Source organism: Dermacentor andersoni, chromosome 2 (genome assembly GCF_023375885.2).
Source record: "Dermacentor andersoni chromosome 2, qqDerAnde1_hic_scaffold, whole genome shotgun sequence".
NCBI lineage: Eukaryota > Metazoa > Arthropoda > Arachnida > Ixodida > Ixodidae > Dermacentor > Dermacentor andersoni.
In genome coordinates, this window is record NC_092815.1 from 104890554 (window position 1) to 104907991 (window position 17438).

The 17438-nt window shown below is 51.8% G+C and overlaps 1 protein-coding gene, 1 long non-coding RNA gene and 2 pseudogenes across 3 annotated transcripts in view; 2 read left to right on the top strand and 2 right to left on the bottom strand.

Annotated features, from left to right (window-relative positions):
* Positions 1–15649, bottom strand: part of LOC129380162 (amine oxidase [flavin-containing] A-like) — a 70143-nt gene extending 54494 nt beyond the window's left edge. Inside the window, exon 1 of one of the 2 annotated variants that reach the window (XM_055076689.2) lies at positions 15331–15646. In XM_055076689.2, coding sequence (XP_054932664.1) covers positions 15331–15523 — 193 coding nt within the window. In that variant the 5' untranslated portion in view covers positions 15524–15646. Of the gene's footprint in view, positions 1–15330 lie in introns of both variants that reach the window. The other variant, XM_055076690.2, reaches the window with a different exon arrangement.
* On the top strand, positions 1801–4447 carry LOC140216097 (uncharacterized; annotated as a pseudogene).
* Positions 7334–10982, bottom strand: LOC140216131 (uncharacterized). The gene is made up of 2 exons (XR_011892811.1): positions 10526–10982; positions 7334–10343 (listed from the first exon to the last, which is right to left on the bottom strand). It is a non-coding gene; the product is annotated as an uncharacterized lncRNA (long non-coding RNA).
* Positions 11076–13194, top strand: LOC140216100 (uncharacterized; annotated as a pseudogene).
* Positions 15650–17438: the final 1789 nt, after the last annotated feature.

Here is a 17438-nt window from a genome sequence, read left to right on the forward strand (position 1 = left end):
GACTAAGCTCTAATTCCATCCTTAAGAGCCGCACTTCGCTTGTGTGCAGTGGTCGGAAATGGACTGGGAGAAATTTATTCCGATAGGCAAAGAGCTTGGCTTGTCAGGTAAAGAACTAAGAGAATCCACGAGCAGCATAACAGAGCGCGATAAACGAGCTGAGGACAGGGAAACATCCCGAGTAGCCCATAAACAGGAGATCGCTCGACTGACGGCGGAACGAACTCCGCTAGAGACTAGATGTCGTTTTGCAGAGCACGCGTCTGGGACGCTCGAAACCGGAAGAGAACACGGGGAAAGTAGCGGTGAAGCATTTAGAAGTCCCCATAAGCCTATCCCTCCCTACAACGAGGGCCGCGACGAACTCGACGCGTACATACAGCGCTTCGAGTGGGTAGCCACCAAGCAGGGATGGCCAAGCGACAGGTGGGCGCTGTCAGGCGAAGCCTTGAAAGTGATCGGACGCATGGCTGCGGAGGATGCCACAGATTATCAAAAGCTGAAGCAAACTTTATTGCAAAGGTTCCGGTATACGGAAGAAGGATACCGTCAAAGGTTCCGCGAAGCTAAGCCTGCGAATTCTGAGACAGGGCGGCAGTTTGCTGGTCGACTGCTTGGGTACTTCGATCATTGGCAGCAGATGGCAAAAATAGAGAAAACATATGACGCATTAAGAGATAAGATTGTTTCGGAACAGATTTTGCTACGTTGCGATGCGACTCACCATCTTCCTGAAAGAGCGAGGATGCCACGACCTCAACAAGCTAGCCGAAGCGGCTGACTATTATTTGGAGGCGTAAGGCCTGACAAACCTCGCCAAAGGAAAGGAAGAGAGAGGGATTAGTAAAGCAGTTTTGCAAAACAAGAATTGCGAAATAGAGGCCAAGAAAGGAAAGGTTGAGTGCTTTCTATGTGGCAAGCAAGGACACCATGCTGCAGATTGTTGGACGTGGTCAAAAGGACCGAAGTCCTCGTCTTGCTGGAAATGCAGGAAACATGGGCATAAAGCTGACGAGTGCCCGAACGTAAACAGCAGCAACAGGGAGGCATCAAGTGCCATTGCTGTCTGCGACCGGATGCCTGCCGGCCGGAACGAACAAAGTCCGACCCCTGCCACTAAATTCGAAGAGAAAACAAGGCCACCTGTAAAAACAGATGGAGAAGACATCTGTCTTGACCTTCAGACGCAAGAGATGTCGATGGCAACTGGATATCTCAATGGACATCCTGTGACGGCGCTGAGAGATTCTGGATGCAGTACTGTGGTCGTAAGGCGTTCGCTGGTGCCGGAAAAGAATTTCACCGGTAACATGCGCACCGTTTACCTTCTGAACGGTTCATTTAAGCAGCTTCCAGAGGCGAAGGTCTACGTAGACTCCCCTTTCTTCTGAGGAACGACACTAGCACTCTGCATTGAAAAGCCACTCTATGATGTTGTTCTTGGGAACAGGACGACGACGAAGAAGCGCTCGTCCCTAGTCAGAGATCGGCTCCGGGATTGCTAGCCAATTACGCAGTGCTAATTACCTCGAACCAAGGTTTTGCTTGTACCAATGTGTCCGTGAAGGCGAGCGGCATCGACCGATACCAGCTGACCGCAGAGGTGCGTTTTTCTTTGCCACATTTCGTGACTACTTCTACTGCCGCCGTGCGAAGGATTGCTAGGCTTAGGCGTGTTCCGCGGACACTCGGCCCAACACCGTCGCACCGACAGCGGCCTGCCGTACATCCCAGCGGCTGCCGCTCGTCAGCTCCGAGATGGAGGCGCCCTCTCAAACAACAATGATCGTGGACAACCACATGTGCGTTCAAGTTCAAGGAAAAGAGATATCACCCGAGGAATACCACAGCGACGCCGGATGGACGCTCGCGGGGGATCCCATGTCGAGGCTGCGCCAGCGGACCCCCGCCAGCGGCAAGCCCGACGGACCCGGCGGGAGTCAAACAAGCACGAGGTCGAAATTCTACAAGAACGTCAGAGCCTCGGCCATCAAGGCAGCACGCATGCCAGCCATGCCACTAGAAGAAAGCAAGATAGTTTTTAGACCCATAGGGGGACTGGATATCGTTAAGACCGGCACTACCACCGTCGCTGCGGCCATACTCGCTGCGGCCAAGATCACGAGCGAGGAAAGCGCCGCGGACACCATTTGCCCCAACACACAACAGAACATCATGGTCGTAAGTACACCGAACGAAGACAACGCGGCAAGGTACGCTAAAATCCAGGAAATATCTATTCAAGGCAAACCCTACGAGGTCAGCGCATATCGCACGGCACCTCACGACACCGTAAAGGGCGTCATCAGAGGCATCCCCATCGACGCGAGCGCCGAAGAGCTCGATAGAAACATCGTCAACGAGAGGAACCCGCTAGCAGTGGCCGCAAAAAGGATTGGAAGCACGACCACTGTGATTGTGGTGTTCCAGGGGCCCAAGGTACCAAACTTCGTCCGATACGGAGTTACCCTGATACCGTGCCGCCTCTACAAGAAACAGATCGACGTCTGCCAGCAGTGCGGCTGAGTGGGACAACGCAAGGACGTGTGTCCGACCCCTACAATCAAGACGTGCCTGGCCTGCGGACTCGCGAATCCTACAGAAGACCATCGCTGTACCCCAAAATGTCAGTTGTGCGGAGACGAACACCCGACCGGAGACCGAACGTGTAAGGCGAAATACAAGATCCCCTACGTAGTGTGCAAGCGACAATGGGAGCGCCGACAGGCCGAACACCAGCTGCTGTCGGAGAGCGATTTCCCGCCACTCGACAAGCCGGCAGATGCGCGAAAGTCAAGGACCCCACCGGAAAACCGCGCGCCGAAATCCAGAGACAGCAGCTGCTGCAAGAGAAGCCTCAGCAGGAAAACATAACCATCACGTGAGCGAGTGAGCTGGGTCGACGCAGCGAAAGGAAACAATATAAGGAACGCGCAGAAAATCACCGAAACCGCGAAGAAAGAAGATATGAATAAGGTGCGCGAGGCAAATGAGATCCTAAGACAAGAAAACGCGGCGTTGCGAGCGACCATCAACAACCTCACGAAAGAGATCGCCGAGATCCGTCAGTTGCTGCTATGCAACAACGACCCTCTACAGAGACCCACGCCAAGCACAAGCAAGACCGAGGAAACGACAACGAACATCCAGGAGAAAGCCATAGAGGAACCGCCACCGAAGAAGCGAGCCGTCGAGGCCACGCGCACGCAAACAGAAAACGATCGCATCGACAGCCTCGAAGCGAAATTCGAAGCGACATTCAGCAAGCTCGAACAGCTAATCACGACAAACATCGCAGCAGTGACAGCACTGAAACAAACAATGGAGACCTACCAAGCCGAGAACAGGAACAGAGTCGCCTGCATCGAAAGGACCCTACAGCCGATGGTAAGCCACCCGACGTTTGCGCCCCTCTTCACGCAACATTCACCCAACCAGGGAGCCCCGTACGCGCCAACGCAATCATGACCACCAACGCAACACCAGCAGCAGCAGGTGTAACCGCGTGGCAGTGGAACTGTCGCGGCTTCGGAAGGAAGAAGGCAGTCATCCAACAGCACATCGTACATGCCGCGCGCAAGCCAGACGTTATACTACTACAAGAAACACTAACCGACGCACCGTCCCTCCCCGGCTACAGAGTGCACAAGGTACCGCCCGACGGCAGAGGCCTGTGCACCCTGGTCAGGAAGGGACTCACGTTCGTCGAACATGAGCTGCAAAGCAATATCAAGATCGAGCACACACTCACCGAAATCATTCCGGGCAAGAAGAGAAAAGGAAGCATATTTCTGCTCAACGTCTACAGCAACCCACCTCAGAGAAAACAGAGATTCAAAACATTATTGCACAGAGCCAGCACCGCAGCGGGCCGCAACACGCTGATCGCGTGCGGGGACTTCAACGCGATGAATCCTGCCTGGGGTTACAACAAGTACACAGCAAAGGGCCGCGACCTGTACCATGCAAGACGCCACGGAACTCGACTTCACCCTCATCACGGACCCGACACATCCGACGAGAATTGGTAACTCCGTGTCCCGGGACACCACTCCGGGCCTCACGTTCGTCAAGAACGACATCCGGGGCGCGATCACCTGGAGAAACACGGGGATCGACCTAGGCAGCGACCACACCATCGTGGAAATCGGCATACCGGAACACAACGACACCAGCATCAAAATACACAGATGGATAGACTGGGATGCCTTTCGAGACGCCAGAAGCCAGAATAGCGACGGTGATGACGAGATCGAAGACATCGACTCGTGGACGGCCGAAATCACGAAGAGCGAACGCGACGCGACCAAAGAGATTGAAACGGGCGCCGAGATCGACAAAGTAGACAGCTGGCTTGCGCATCTCATCGAGGCCAAACAGTCGATACTCAATCGCTGGAAAAAACAACGGCTTAACCGCAGACTCAGAAAGGAGGTGGCGGAGCTGAACCGAGTGATCGAGGATCACTGCAGTGCTCTCTGCACGCAACAGTGGAACGAGATCTGCAACGCGGCAGACGGGCAGATGCATAGCGGGAAGACGTGGAACCTACTGCGGCACCTGCTCGACGAAACCAAGACCAACTCGCACCAAAGGGACAGACTCGCCAGGCTCATACATCGGGCGGTCTCAGCACACGGCGTCGACGAAGTCACCAGGCGCATTAACGACAAATACCTGCCGACTACACCTACCGAACAACACGCGCCGTACAGCGGCCTGCCTAACGCGAAGCTCGATCGTGACATCGACGTCGAGGAGGTACGTCACGAACGAAGCGCTCAAGAACCTCGATGACGGCTCGATTGAAAAGCTCGCAAAATACTACAAGTGCTGGAGAGCGGGCGCGCTGCCAAAGCTGTGGAAGACAGCCAAGCCCATCCTGATCCCCAAGCCGGGGAAGCCGCCGGACACGGATAACCTCCGGCCCATCTCGCTCACGTCCTGCGTGGGAAAGGTGCTGGAGCACGTCCTGCTCAACAGGTGGCAAGACTACCTGGAACGAGAAGGGCTGTACCCAGCCACTTTGATCGGCTTCAGACAGCACCTCAGCACGCAGGACGCGATGCTGCAGCTCAAACACCAAATCATCGATGATGGCGGCAGCGCCCGCGACAACAAAGCAATCCTAGGGCTCGACCTGCAGCGCGCCTTCGATAAGGTGAAACACTCGGCGATTCTGTCCCAAGTCTCCAAGCTCAACATGGTAGAAAGATCCTACAACTACATCAAGGACTTCCTCACGGACAGGACCGTCGAGCTACGAGCAGGCGACCTACAGACGCAAGAGAAGAAGCTCGGGAGCACCGGCACACCGCAGGGATCGGTCATTTCGCCGATGCTGTTCAACCTGGTAATGATCGGAGTGGCCGAAAAACTCAGGCACATCGAAGACGTCAAGCACACCATCTACGCGGACGATATCACGATATGGGTGACCGATGGCAGCGACTCCCACATCGAGGGCGCGCTGCTAGCCGCCGTCGACGCAAAAGTAGACCAGCTGGAAGGCACCGGACTGAGATGTTCGCCGAGCAAATCGGAGCTTCTCATACTCCCACCTACCAAAAGCAGCAGAGGCAAGACCAGACAACGTGAAAACGAAAAAAATCAGAATCGTCACCAAATCCGGCAACGTGATCCCTGAGGTTGGCAAAATTAGGATCCTAGGCATGGTCATCGAAAAGCACGGAAGAAACGGCGAAACCATCGCCCGTCTCAAGGCAAAAGCAGCCAACGCGATTCGACTTCTCAAACGAGTCACTTCCCGAAAGGCTGGCATGAGAGAGGAGAGCCTAATTAGGCTCGTCCAATCCTTCGTCATCAGCCACGTCGCGTACGTTGCAGCCTACCACAGATGGCTGCAACACGAACGAAACAACATCAACGTGCTCATCAGAAGAGCGTACAAGACGACGCTGGGCCTGTTCGAGTCCACAAGCACGACCCGCTTGTTACAACTCGGGCTACACAATACGCTCGAAGAAATAGCCGAAGCGCAACGGACCTCTCAACTGGAGCGGCTGTCCATGACCAAAGCCGGGAAGAAGATACTGGACGATCTGGGAATTAGACGCTCGAACGAGGTGGAGATGAAGCTCCCCGTCCCCGAAGAGGTCCGACGCCAGACCAGAATCGACCCCATACCGAAGAACATGAATCCCGAGTTCAACAAGGGAAGAAGAGCGGCGAGGGCCAAGGCTCTCATCTACCAGCATGCCAACGACGAACACGCGCGGTACGTGGACGCGGCCGAATACCAACGGAACGCCTTCGCAGCGGTCGTCATAGAGGCGTCAACCGGCGCCGCGAGAAGCGCCGGAGCGGAACAAGCGGAGGAGGTAGCCATCGCCCTGGCCATCGCCGACGCAGACTGCCGCACGGTGCTGAGTGACTCAAGACAGGCGGTGCGAAACTACGCCAAAAGGCAAATCTGCAGGGAGGTTGAGCGCGTACTGCGAGCGGTAAAACTAGAAGAACGAAAAGTACGACTCAAGTGGTTCCCGGCGCACGCGGGCGACGCGTCGGAACGCAATGAGAACCATAATGAGACGGCACACGCAGCGGCGCGAGCGCTAACCAACCGCGCCCCGGCGACAGACCGTCCGACGTGGTTCGGAACCAAGGACCGCATGACGGATTACAATGAAATCACGAAGGCCTACCGCTTGGCTCGCAGGACTCTCCCACCCCTGCACCCGAGACTGAGTCGAGCGGAGGCGGTAGTACTGAGACAGCTCCAGACCGGATCGCTACCGAGCCCGAAACTGAGAATCGCATGTATCCCGAGACATATCCGACAGATATGTGCAGAGTCTGCCGGAGGGAGACCGCAGACTACACGCACATCTTGTGGGACTGCATTAAATATCCAGAAGACGCTAAATCAAGAACACTCCCACCGCGGCTCGAGGCAGCCGCGAAGAGCTACGACCGAGACGATCAGCTCTGGGCCGTCCAGCAGGTCCTCGAGGCGCTCGAAAGGCACGGACCTAGCGAGCCGGCAACGGCGAGCGGAGACCCGCGCCATAGAATAAAGAACAACTTTAGAGAAGGGAAACTGTACCTTCCGCAGTGGTTCGAAAATAAGCAGCGGCAGCGCATGGAACTTACCTAGGTGGACGCCAGATGACGCTGCTAAAACAGAAAGCGGAATTGCGCATTTTTTTTTTTTTAGAGCATCATTCAATATGGCCGCTTTTTGCCGGTCGTGTACGCTTGTATCCGCTCGTACGCGCCGTACTCGCCTCGGCTGCCGCGTAGCCGGTGCGTTCTAATTGCCAGGAGAGCAAAGAGCCTCTACTGACGCCCATACAAACAAGCCACAAGTGAGTGAACAGAACGTGCGACTTTATTGGCAGAAGACAAGCAGTGTATGTACATTCTCGTGCAATAGCAGAAATAAAATTTGTATGTCGAGATACACTGGAATCTTTGACGCGAGCTCGTAAACGGCTCACCGTCGTCGTCACACATGGCGGTCTAGTAACGAGCGAAAACCAGCGGCTCATGCAGATTGGTCAGTGTCCCGCCTGTTTGCAGCGGCAGTCGCCGTTAAAGATGAGCAACTAACACTGCGAAACAATCGGGTGAACCAGGCATCTGCTGCCGCAGCCAACACAGCGACATGGACTACCCGGCATTTTAGCCTTAACTCCTTTCCAACCTGCACGTTACTTTTCTTTCGGGGGCCGCTAATGTGTGGCTCGCACTTGGTGTCCCACATTGTCTCAATATGGACAAGTCGCTTTCGTGGGCATCACCTTCATCAGCCACTTTTGCGGGCCTTTGCACCCAACTTCACACACGTCGGACCATGTAAGCACGTATGCCGGTCTCCGTTCGTGCTTAATCGCGGCCGAGAAAGGCAACAGGCACAATTTGCCCATGGCTGCAGCAGGAAAGGCTGAACGTGAACGGGGAGCACGAATCACGGTGTGTAAATTGGGAGTCTATGTCGCTGTGCAGATTGCAGGAGCAAATGCTTACTTCGAGAAACTGCTTTCCAGTGCAACTGACCAGGCCGCCACATCCGATAAGCATAACACGGCGACCGTAACCAAGTGAGATAACAGCAAAAATAAACGGCAATCATTCACCACATAGTGTTCAGAGAATACGTTATACATTGGCTACAAACCATATGGCAACAGTGAGCATTCACATACACGGGTCTCTTAGGATACATTCAGCCGCCTACTTACAGGCATAATGCTTGCCTTCGTCGCATGTGGTGGTCTGGTAACGAACGACGAACAGCAGTACAAGCAGATTGGACAGAGCGTCGCACCTGTTTGAACCGACAGTTGCCGTTGAAGATGAGCAACTTCCATTGCGAAGCAATCAGGTGATGCAGGCATCTGCTGCCACAACCAACACAGCGAAATGGACTATCCGGCATTTTAGCGTTAACTCCTTTCCAACCTGCATGTTTCTTTTCTGTCGAGGGCCACTAATGTGTGGCTCACATTTGGTGTCCCACTTTGTCTCAATATGGACAAGTCGCTTTCGTGGGCATCACCTTCGGCAGCCATTTATGCGGGCCTTTCCACCCATGCGGCTATGAACTTCAAACACGTTGGACCATGTAAGCACGTATGCTTGTCTCCATTCGTGCTTAATTGCGACTGAGAAAGGCCGCAGGCACAATTTGCACATGGCTGCAGCAGGAAAGGCTGAACGGGGAGCACGAATCATGGTGTGTAAATTGGGAGTCTATGTCGCTGTGCGGACTGCAGGAGCAAATGCTTACCTCGAGAGACTGTTTTCCAATGCAACTGACCAGGCCCCCACATCCGATAAGCATAATACGGCGACCGTAACCAAGTGAGATAACAGCAAAAATAAACGGCAATCATTCACCACATAGTGTTCAGAGAATACATTATACATTGGCTACAAACCATATGGCAACAGTGAGCATTCACATACACGGGTCTCTTAGGATACATTCAGCCGCCTACTTACAGGCATAATGCTTGCCTTCGTCGCATGTGGTGGTCTGGTAACGAGCGACAAACAGCAGTACAAACGGATTGGACAGAGCGTCGCACCTGTTTGAACCGACAGTTGCCGTTGAAGATGAGCAACTTCCATTGCGAAGCAATCAAGTGATGCAGGCATCTGCTGCCACAACCAACACAGCGAAATGGACTATTCGGCATTTTAGCGTTAACTCCTTTACAACCTGCATGTTTCTTTTCTATCGAGGGCCACTAATGTGTGGCTCACATTTGGTGTCCCACTTTGTCTCAATATGGACAAGTCGCTTTCGTGGGCATCACCTTCGGCAGCCATTTATGCGGGCCTTTCCACCCATGCGGCTATGAACTTCAAACACGTTGGACCATGTAAGCACGTATGCTTGTCTCCGTTCGTGCTTAATTGCGAGTGAGAAAGGCCGCAGGCACAATTTGCACATGGCTGCAGCAGGAAAGGCTGAACGGGGAGCACTGAAACAGGAAAGGCAACGGGGAGACTGCTTACCAATGTAACTGAGCAGGCCCCCACATCCGAGAAATGTAACACGGCAACCACAACCAAGTGGGGCAGCAAAACCAGATTCTGCAATCTATCATTCAGTGTAGCTTGCGCAAAGACCCAGGCTATCGAGGAAGAAGAGCAACCATCAACGAGACTAGGAATATGGAAAATGAGAAAGCTTGCATTCAAGAGAGAAGCCACCCTGCTCTGCAAGCATTGAAGGCCAAAAACATCAAGAAAAGTAAAATGGTGCATAGCAAACAGTGCGTAGGTTAATGCAAGAAACATGTCGATGTTGCATCAGCTATTTCAGGTGAGGAATTGTGCATGACAACATGCACTAAAAGGTACTGCTACAGATATGTTACGCTACTAGACAGTGACTGGTATTAAGTATCAGCGAAGAATCGGTTGACCTTTATATTTGGATGAGGATGAATGACCTCTAACAAAAATGGGCAATGAGAAAGCTTGCATTTATAGAAGAAAAATTACTCTTGGCACAAACGGAATTAACATGGCTAGGAAGCTGATTAAGGGCAAACTGATGGAACTCAATCTTTTGGCCAGCGTCGTCCGTGCTTGGTCAGATGTTGCCGGTGCACCTGAAGACGAAGAATTTCTAGAAAGTCCTTTTTGAGTTACCTGGATGACTCAACCAAATGTCCGTGCTGGTGGAATGGTGGCTGAAGCTCTTTTCAGTCTTGACACAGTCCTCTGCAGACTTGATATCTCATTCATATTCTTCTGCATGTGCTTCTTTGTTCTTGGTGTAAAAGCCTTGCAAATTCGGCTCCAGCCCCTTCCTGTTGGCGCAGATAGGAGCTCCTGTGATGACCAAGATGTGCTTGGCATAGACTCTGTTGAGGCAAAATGGTGACACATGAGATACAGCACAGATTAGCCAAATTTATGTGTGTTTTATATGTTCGAACCAATTATACTGAACGATAAATATGAACAAACATTCATATCTGCTGCAAACAGCAAGCCAATACAGCATATATCAAACATATTTATTTCTGAACCATGTGTTGTTTACCTTGTAGTAGTAGCCAATGTCCACACAATGACCTTGTTGTAGCAGGCAGCAGCTTCTGTTTAGTGCGTGGAGTGTGTTGCTTTATACTGGTGCCGTCTTCATTACTGCATGTCTGGAACAGAAATTTTGACTGAATCAGAAATTGAAAAAGCAAAGTTTTAAAATGCAAAAAGGTGTGACATATATGTTGTAATGATTTGCGACTACAGAACACATGCAAATGTACACTGTCTGTTCTAGGGTGCTTAAGCAGCATGTTAAATAAATATTGCTATTGTCCATAAAATTAATGTCTGCCTAACTACAATGCATGTCAACAGCGCAAGTACTATTAAGATCACAAATGAGAACATTTGTGGGTTCATTTATACACTAGAAGTGATCACACTGCTAGTTCCACAAGCAAATGCATGAAAGTCATGAAGCTATCAGAACTGATGCATTATTTTTCTGCACGAACGTGATGCACCGCTTCACTACTGCAAAAATAAATGCCCTACGGTAAACCAATCTGAACAGCAAGAACATTTGGAACCAAGAAGTACGATATATGGGTGAATTATCATGCTTGCAACTGTTTAATACATTAAATTCTGTACTTTCACTTCATTTTACCAAAGGATTATTCGGTTTTGTGGACGAAAGACGTTGCCGGCCGACTCGAAAAAAATGTTTAATATGTATATTGATAAGGCTACTCAGTCACCTACAACCACGGCTACAATAACATGAAAAATGAGACGCGCGTTCCGATATCGCTCTTTCTTTCCTGGTTGTGTGTGTAAACCAAACGACAGCCTCGCAAGTAAAGGTTTATTTAGGAAACAGCAACTGAGATCCTCACTGCCCATATGTAATGCAGGATCTAGTTCGTTAACTTGTGCCCGCCTGTAAGTTAATTAGACGAATATTATATAACGATTCAAGGAGCGGTGTTAAACGACTCACCGTTATTACCGTTGTCAGCCGCACCAGAATCCAGCTCCCGTTTCGATGCAGACGTGTTCCGAATGGCTCACGACCGATACCCAACTTTCGGGCTTACATGTCCGCTTGCAAACACGTCACTTCACCCCAAGTTAAATAACGCGTGACATCGAAGCGCAATAAACTAGTTTTAGCGAAAAAGAAGCAACCAGTCTGAGCGCACGAACGAATGAATCCGTGCCGCCATGTACTCGAAAATACCGGTAAAAATTTTAAATCCAGGCCAGAGGTCACGTGAAAGATCGATGATGCTGAACGCTATTTGCGTTTATAATGACAAAAAAACAGTAAACTTATTTACAAAGAATACAATATCAAATTAGCAATGATAATTTCGCCCTTTTTTTCATGTAATAAACGTGCTTCGGTAATTGTAGGAGAAAGTTTGCAAAAAAAATTGCGCTTATTACGGCGCCTCCAGCGGAAAATGTTCAAACTAACGTAAGCATCCCGAAGTGATATTACTATGCTGGTTTTGTTAGCAGCAGCGCGCGGTCGATTTTTTCGCCCTCTGTGGCCATTTGTTGAACTTGAGAGTGTGCGGGGCCTGCCCGCGCCGAGTAACGGCAACTTCGAGGATGACGTAGGCCCTCGTCGGGGCGCGCGAGCGCCCAAATGCAGGCATGAATAAAGTTTATCCAATCCAATCCAATCCAATCCAATCTTGGGAACATCGACGGGGTGCTCTACCATATCGGTTTCAACACGCCACATGACCCATCTGTTGCGTCAAAACTACACAAAGAGTCGGCACTAGCGGAGGAGCCTATTCAACACCAAATCGTGTCCCAAGGTAGAGCTACCTTGAGTGCTGCATCAACCCCTGTACCTGTGTCGACTGGGGAAACCAAGCAGGAGACGAAACCGTCTACTGAAGCAAAGGGTGAAGGTGCTGCTCAAACAGCCGGAGAAGGTCAGGAGGGAAGGAGACGAGCGTCGAACCGGGCCAATGGGCGTGTTAGTGAAGGCAGTCTCGGTGGCCGTCCCAAGCGGCGCAAGCCCAGAAAGGAGGCGGAGAGCCACAACCAAAGTGAGCCCGAGGACATTGACCGGGAAGGAGGAACTCCATCTCGGGGTGGGCTCCGTCCTTACCAGTGACGCGTCCCTCAGGACCGTTCAGACACAAGGTCACGTGTTGATGTTGATGAAAGAATCCCCGAGTCACATCGTTACGTCTGAGCTGATGACACGTGCAAGTGTTCATTGTACATTGGGAACATGTCAAGCCTGGTGACTAAGGATGAAGTTCGTGCCCTGTCAGATGCCATCCGCAGTGTCCGCTTTGTAAACAGGCACATGCATTCCTGGATTTTGAGAGCCCAGAAGTGGCTACTGCACAGCAGGAGCTCCTGCGCAGCATGCAGCTTAAGGGGCAACCAGTGCAGGTGGAGCCTAGCAGACCCTGGAGCAGTTCCACATACAAGTCAGACCGTCTGCTGTATGTGCGAGGGTCTCCTGATGATACATACATTGATGCCCTTGGGCCGCTGTTTCCTGATGCCTTGCTCATTGACCGCCGGGAAGGCAAAGGGCTGCTGAGATTCAAGGACCATGAAAGTGCCATAAGTGCCATCAAACAAGTTATTGCTCATGATGGGAAAAACTACAAGTTTAGCTTTGCTGCTACTCGTCCTAGATGGAACCGCCGGGGTCCACCCCGAGCAGTGTGGCGTGAAGGGTAGCGACAATGTAAACGGTAGCGAAAATGTAGGCGCTGACTATAGGAGCCGAGTGTAAACTTGCAGCGTGAAGTGACTGCATTTACTGCGTTTTTGAACACTGCATGAACTACTTCTGTGCGCGTGGAAAAACTCTGAACTTTGCCCATGCATGTGCTTTGGAAAGTTGTTTAAACGAAACAACTTCTTAAAGTAGGGGATAAAATGTCATGTGTAAGTGCCGCGAGGCGCCGCTAGAAGATCGGAGCGGCTACCCAAGCTCCGTTAAGAACGAGGAAGACAACGGGTGCACGAGCACGGCAGCACAAGGGCGCGCTCGCAGTGTTTGAACCAGGCGGGCAGCAGTTCCGAGCTCCTGGGCTGAACGAGGAGATAGTTCCTGCCAGGCAAGACGTCCGTGGCAAGGTGCGGAAGATCGCGGAGCCGAGCGTGGACGAGGACGTCCGAGGAACCACGGCTCCTGTTGCCAGTACTCGAAACGCTGGCTGACCCGAGGGCTGCCGGTCCCTGAGCTGCTGCACCTGAGCTGTGCCGAGCAGCGTTCCAGTCTGGCACAGATGTTGTTGTGCTAGACGCGGTCCTCACGCGCGACCGCCGCACGTGGATTTCGAGTGGCGCGCGAGCTGGGCACCGAGGCCGTGTTCGGCGTGCGACTGTAGCACGTCGGTCGCGAGTGGCGTCCGAGCCGGACATCGAGGTCGTGTGGAACAAGGCGTCCCCTGATTTCTGCCGCTGCGGCTCCTGAGCGTGCCGAGGCCGACAACCGTGCTGAACGGAGCCTGAGCGTGTCGTCATAGCAGCCAGCTCAAGCACGGGTGAACCCACAGTACCGTGGCGACCGAACCGTGAGCCTCGCAACACGGGATTGTTTGAACCCGTTTATTCTCGGGCGCTGTGTGTGTGGACACACTGACTGCGGTCACGCTGTCATCAACTCTGTATATATAGATATTTTAAAGGTTCATTTGATTTTTATAAATGCACCTAAATGACTCGCTGTCTTCCGCATCACTGCGCACTAGCAAAAGTGCCGAATAGTCCTAAACACCACATCCATATAGCTGGCACAGATTCGCTTCTCGTGCTGTGTTCCAGCAGTAATTTTTTAGGAGTTTATTATGCGAAGCATATTAACGTAGGTTTCGGGCCTTCGCGCGACGCCCGGTGGTGGCCACCATTGACCTTCAAGTGACCTTCAAGTAGGTCACGTGACATGACGTCACGTGATGACGTCACACCGGCTGCAGATGGGGCCTCATATCGCGCCGTCGGTCGCCTCCCGGCGGTGGCCACCATTGACCCTGAAGTGAGATCACATGATGTGACGTCACGTGATGACGTCACACCGGCTGCAGATGGGGCCTCATATCGCGCCGTCGGACGTCGCCCGGCGGAGGCCTCCACGCTTCGGTTCGCGCCGTCGCGCGCGACGCGGCGGCGGCGCCACCATCGCTGCATCACGTGATATGTGACGTCACGCCAGGGATGAAGCGGCGCGCGCCCGCCGTCGCGTCAGTCTCTGTGCCCGCAACCGCGCCAGCGTCTTTGCGCCGGGCGTGTCTGCGGTCAAGATGCCTCCAAACGCTAAGGATACGCTAAGGTTAAGCCCAGTGGATGCGAAGCATCCACTGGGCTTAACCTTGATAAGCCTCCAATTTTATTATTATTTCCTGAAATCTTATATAAATAAATAAAGTGAGCGAGTGTTTCTGGTAGTATTACACAGAGATAACTTTAGTTTCTTTCGTTTTTGTCCTTTTCTATTGCAATTGGGACTGTAGAATGCATACTTTGTTATGCTGTACAAGACCAAGGTACAAAAAAAAAAGTAGAGACGAAGCGATTAACAGTGGTCGCACAAAGCAGGTCACTGGAGCCAGCGTTTCGACAGGTCACCCTTGTTTTCAAGACGAAAGCAAGACCCCTACTCGAAGCGTTGGCTCCAATCACACTGCTTGTTCTACCACTACGATATGCTTTTGGCATGCAAACTTCTAAGCGGGCCAATACTTTAATTATACAATCTACACAAGTATATACCTTATAACAGTTTGCTTGTTGCTGCGCTGTATAGTTAGTGCATTTCCCGCCGTTAAACGGCCTCCCGCCTTATTCCTCTCCCCTTCCTCCGTTTCTTACCACTGAGACCTGCTCCGATGACAAGCACCGTGGTCTTTTTGACAGCTGGACTGCCGTTGCCTCCGGGCCCCGTCGACTGGTCCATCCCGTCCGGGAACCGGCGACGACCTCTGCGTTGTAAGGACGGCAACGGTTGCTGCAGTGCGGCTGCCGCCACCTCGGGCGATCCCGATGAGCCGCTTTGGAAGCTCATAATAACGCGGCGACAAACGGACGGAGAGCGCGTTTTCACGTTTGGGTCGCACTCAACTGGCGGCGTAGTATGTGCGGCGCGTAAAACTATTACGAGCAGAGGGAGAGAAGAAATCGATCGTCAGAACTTCCCGTCGAGACCCGCTGGTGCTGCTTGCTACGTACAAGCCAGCGCTGCTGTGCCGACTGCCCCTCCCCCCCCCCTCCCACCTTCCCCCGCTTGCGGTGTAGGTATGTACAGTGACATTGGAGGGACGGCGTAATCTGCGTGCGCATACTTGGCACAGTCGATGCAAATGGCGGGCAATTTTACCGTGCGCGGTCTCTGCAGTTTGTGTCAGTCGAGTTTGTAACTTTGCGAATCGGCGCTTGCATGCGACTGCCGGTCCGTCGTCGTCGTGGGGTAAGCAGTGTAAAATGAAAGGAAACGAGTTCACGGCCTGGTGTGTGTGTGCGTGTGTGTGCGTGTGTGTTTTGCAGACGTGTTTTCATATCACCGAGTAATTAAAGAGGGAAATACATTGCGGGTGAAGGCTGTAGTGCGGCTCAGGCCAATAGTCTTGGTGATTTAAAGATTACATTTTTGTAATGCCACAAGCGCCTGACTTCGATCGTCATAGTATAAGCAGTGAAAAATTAAACGAAACGAGTTTACGGCCAGGTGGTTTGTTTTTCTGCAGATGTGTTTTAATATCTGCATTGCGACATTGCGGGTGAAGGCTGTAGTGCGGCTCAGGCCAATAGTGTTGGTGACTGCTGAGCACGAGGTAGCGGGATCGTATTTCGGCCACGGCGGCCGCATTCCGATGGGGGCGAAATGCGAAAACGCCCGTGTACTTAAATTTAGGTGCACGTTAAAGGACCCCAGGTGGTCAAAATTTCAGGAGTCCTCCACTACGGCGTGCCTCATAATCAGAAAGGGGTTTTGCCGCGTAAAACCCATAAGTTAGTAGTCCTGGTGATTTAAACACTACACTTTTCTAATGCCACAAGTGCCTGACTTCGAAGGGTTTGGGTGCGAGCTAGTTGGTACGGGTCATTCATTTTAAATAGCGCCAAAAAAAAAAAAACGCAAGGACAAGGAAGAGCACAGGACTAGCGCTGACTTCCAGCAACATCTTTATTGAAGCCGGCACAAATGTATACTATTCGGAACAGGTTGAAAGGAAGAAAAAGAAGACGAGTCATCGTGAATCAACTCTTGCTGCGCATGCGTCACAAAGGTAAAACCATACAAACATAAAATACACAATATGGACACAATCCAAACTGATTAAATTCTAAGGAACGTAAGTTCCTTATCGGAAAGAGATATAAAATGGACACTTACGCAAGTGGTTCCTAACTCGCAAATTGAAAAGGCCTCAAAGATTTCCTTGGCCATCAGATAGCTGTATCTTCTCAGCACGCGTGTGTATATTAGGCGGGGTGAACAGCCACACTTTGCCCAGTGAACAGCTAGGTTGCTACCAGTCTCAATATCGACGCAGTAAACCTGCTCACGTAAACATTGACTAAGGCAGCGTCCTATTTGCCCTATCTAAGTGCAGCCGCAAGGGGTGGGAATGGCATAAGCTATACATAAGTATTGCGATCTACGGGCTTGGCGATATGTCGCTTACTACAGTCTAGGCGTTTGCCGGCTGTCGCTGACTTTTTTCTGCAGCCTTCCCCACTTGTTAGGAGCGATAAACACCACCTTAACACCGGTCCGGCTCGCGGCTTTCTTGATGCGGTGGGAGACATTGTACGTACGGGCTCGCAACAGTCTTGGTTATGTCTACGGCTCCGTAGGATAAATAAAAAAAATCCGATAAACACTTGCCGGCAAAATATGTGACAATTCGGATTTATCTGATAACCTCAGATTTTAACGGCCAATATGACCCTTTTCTGTTCTTTATCGAAAGACTTTC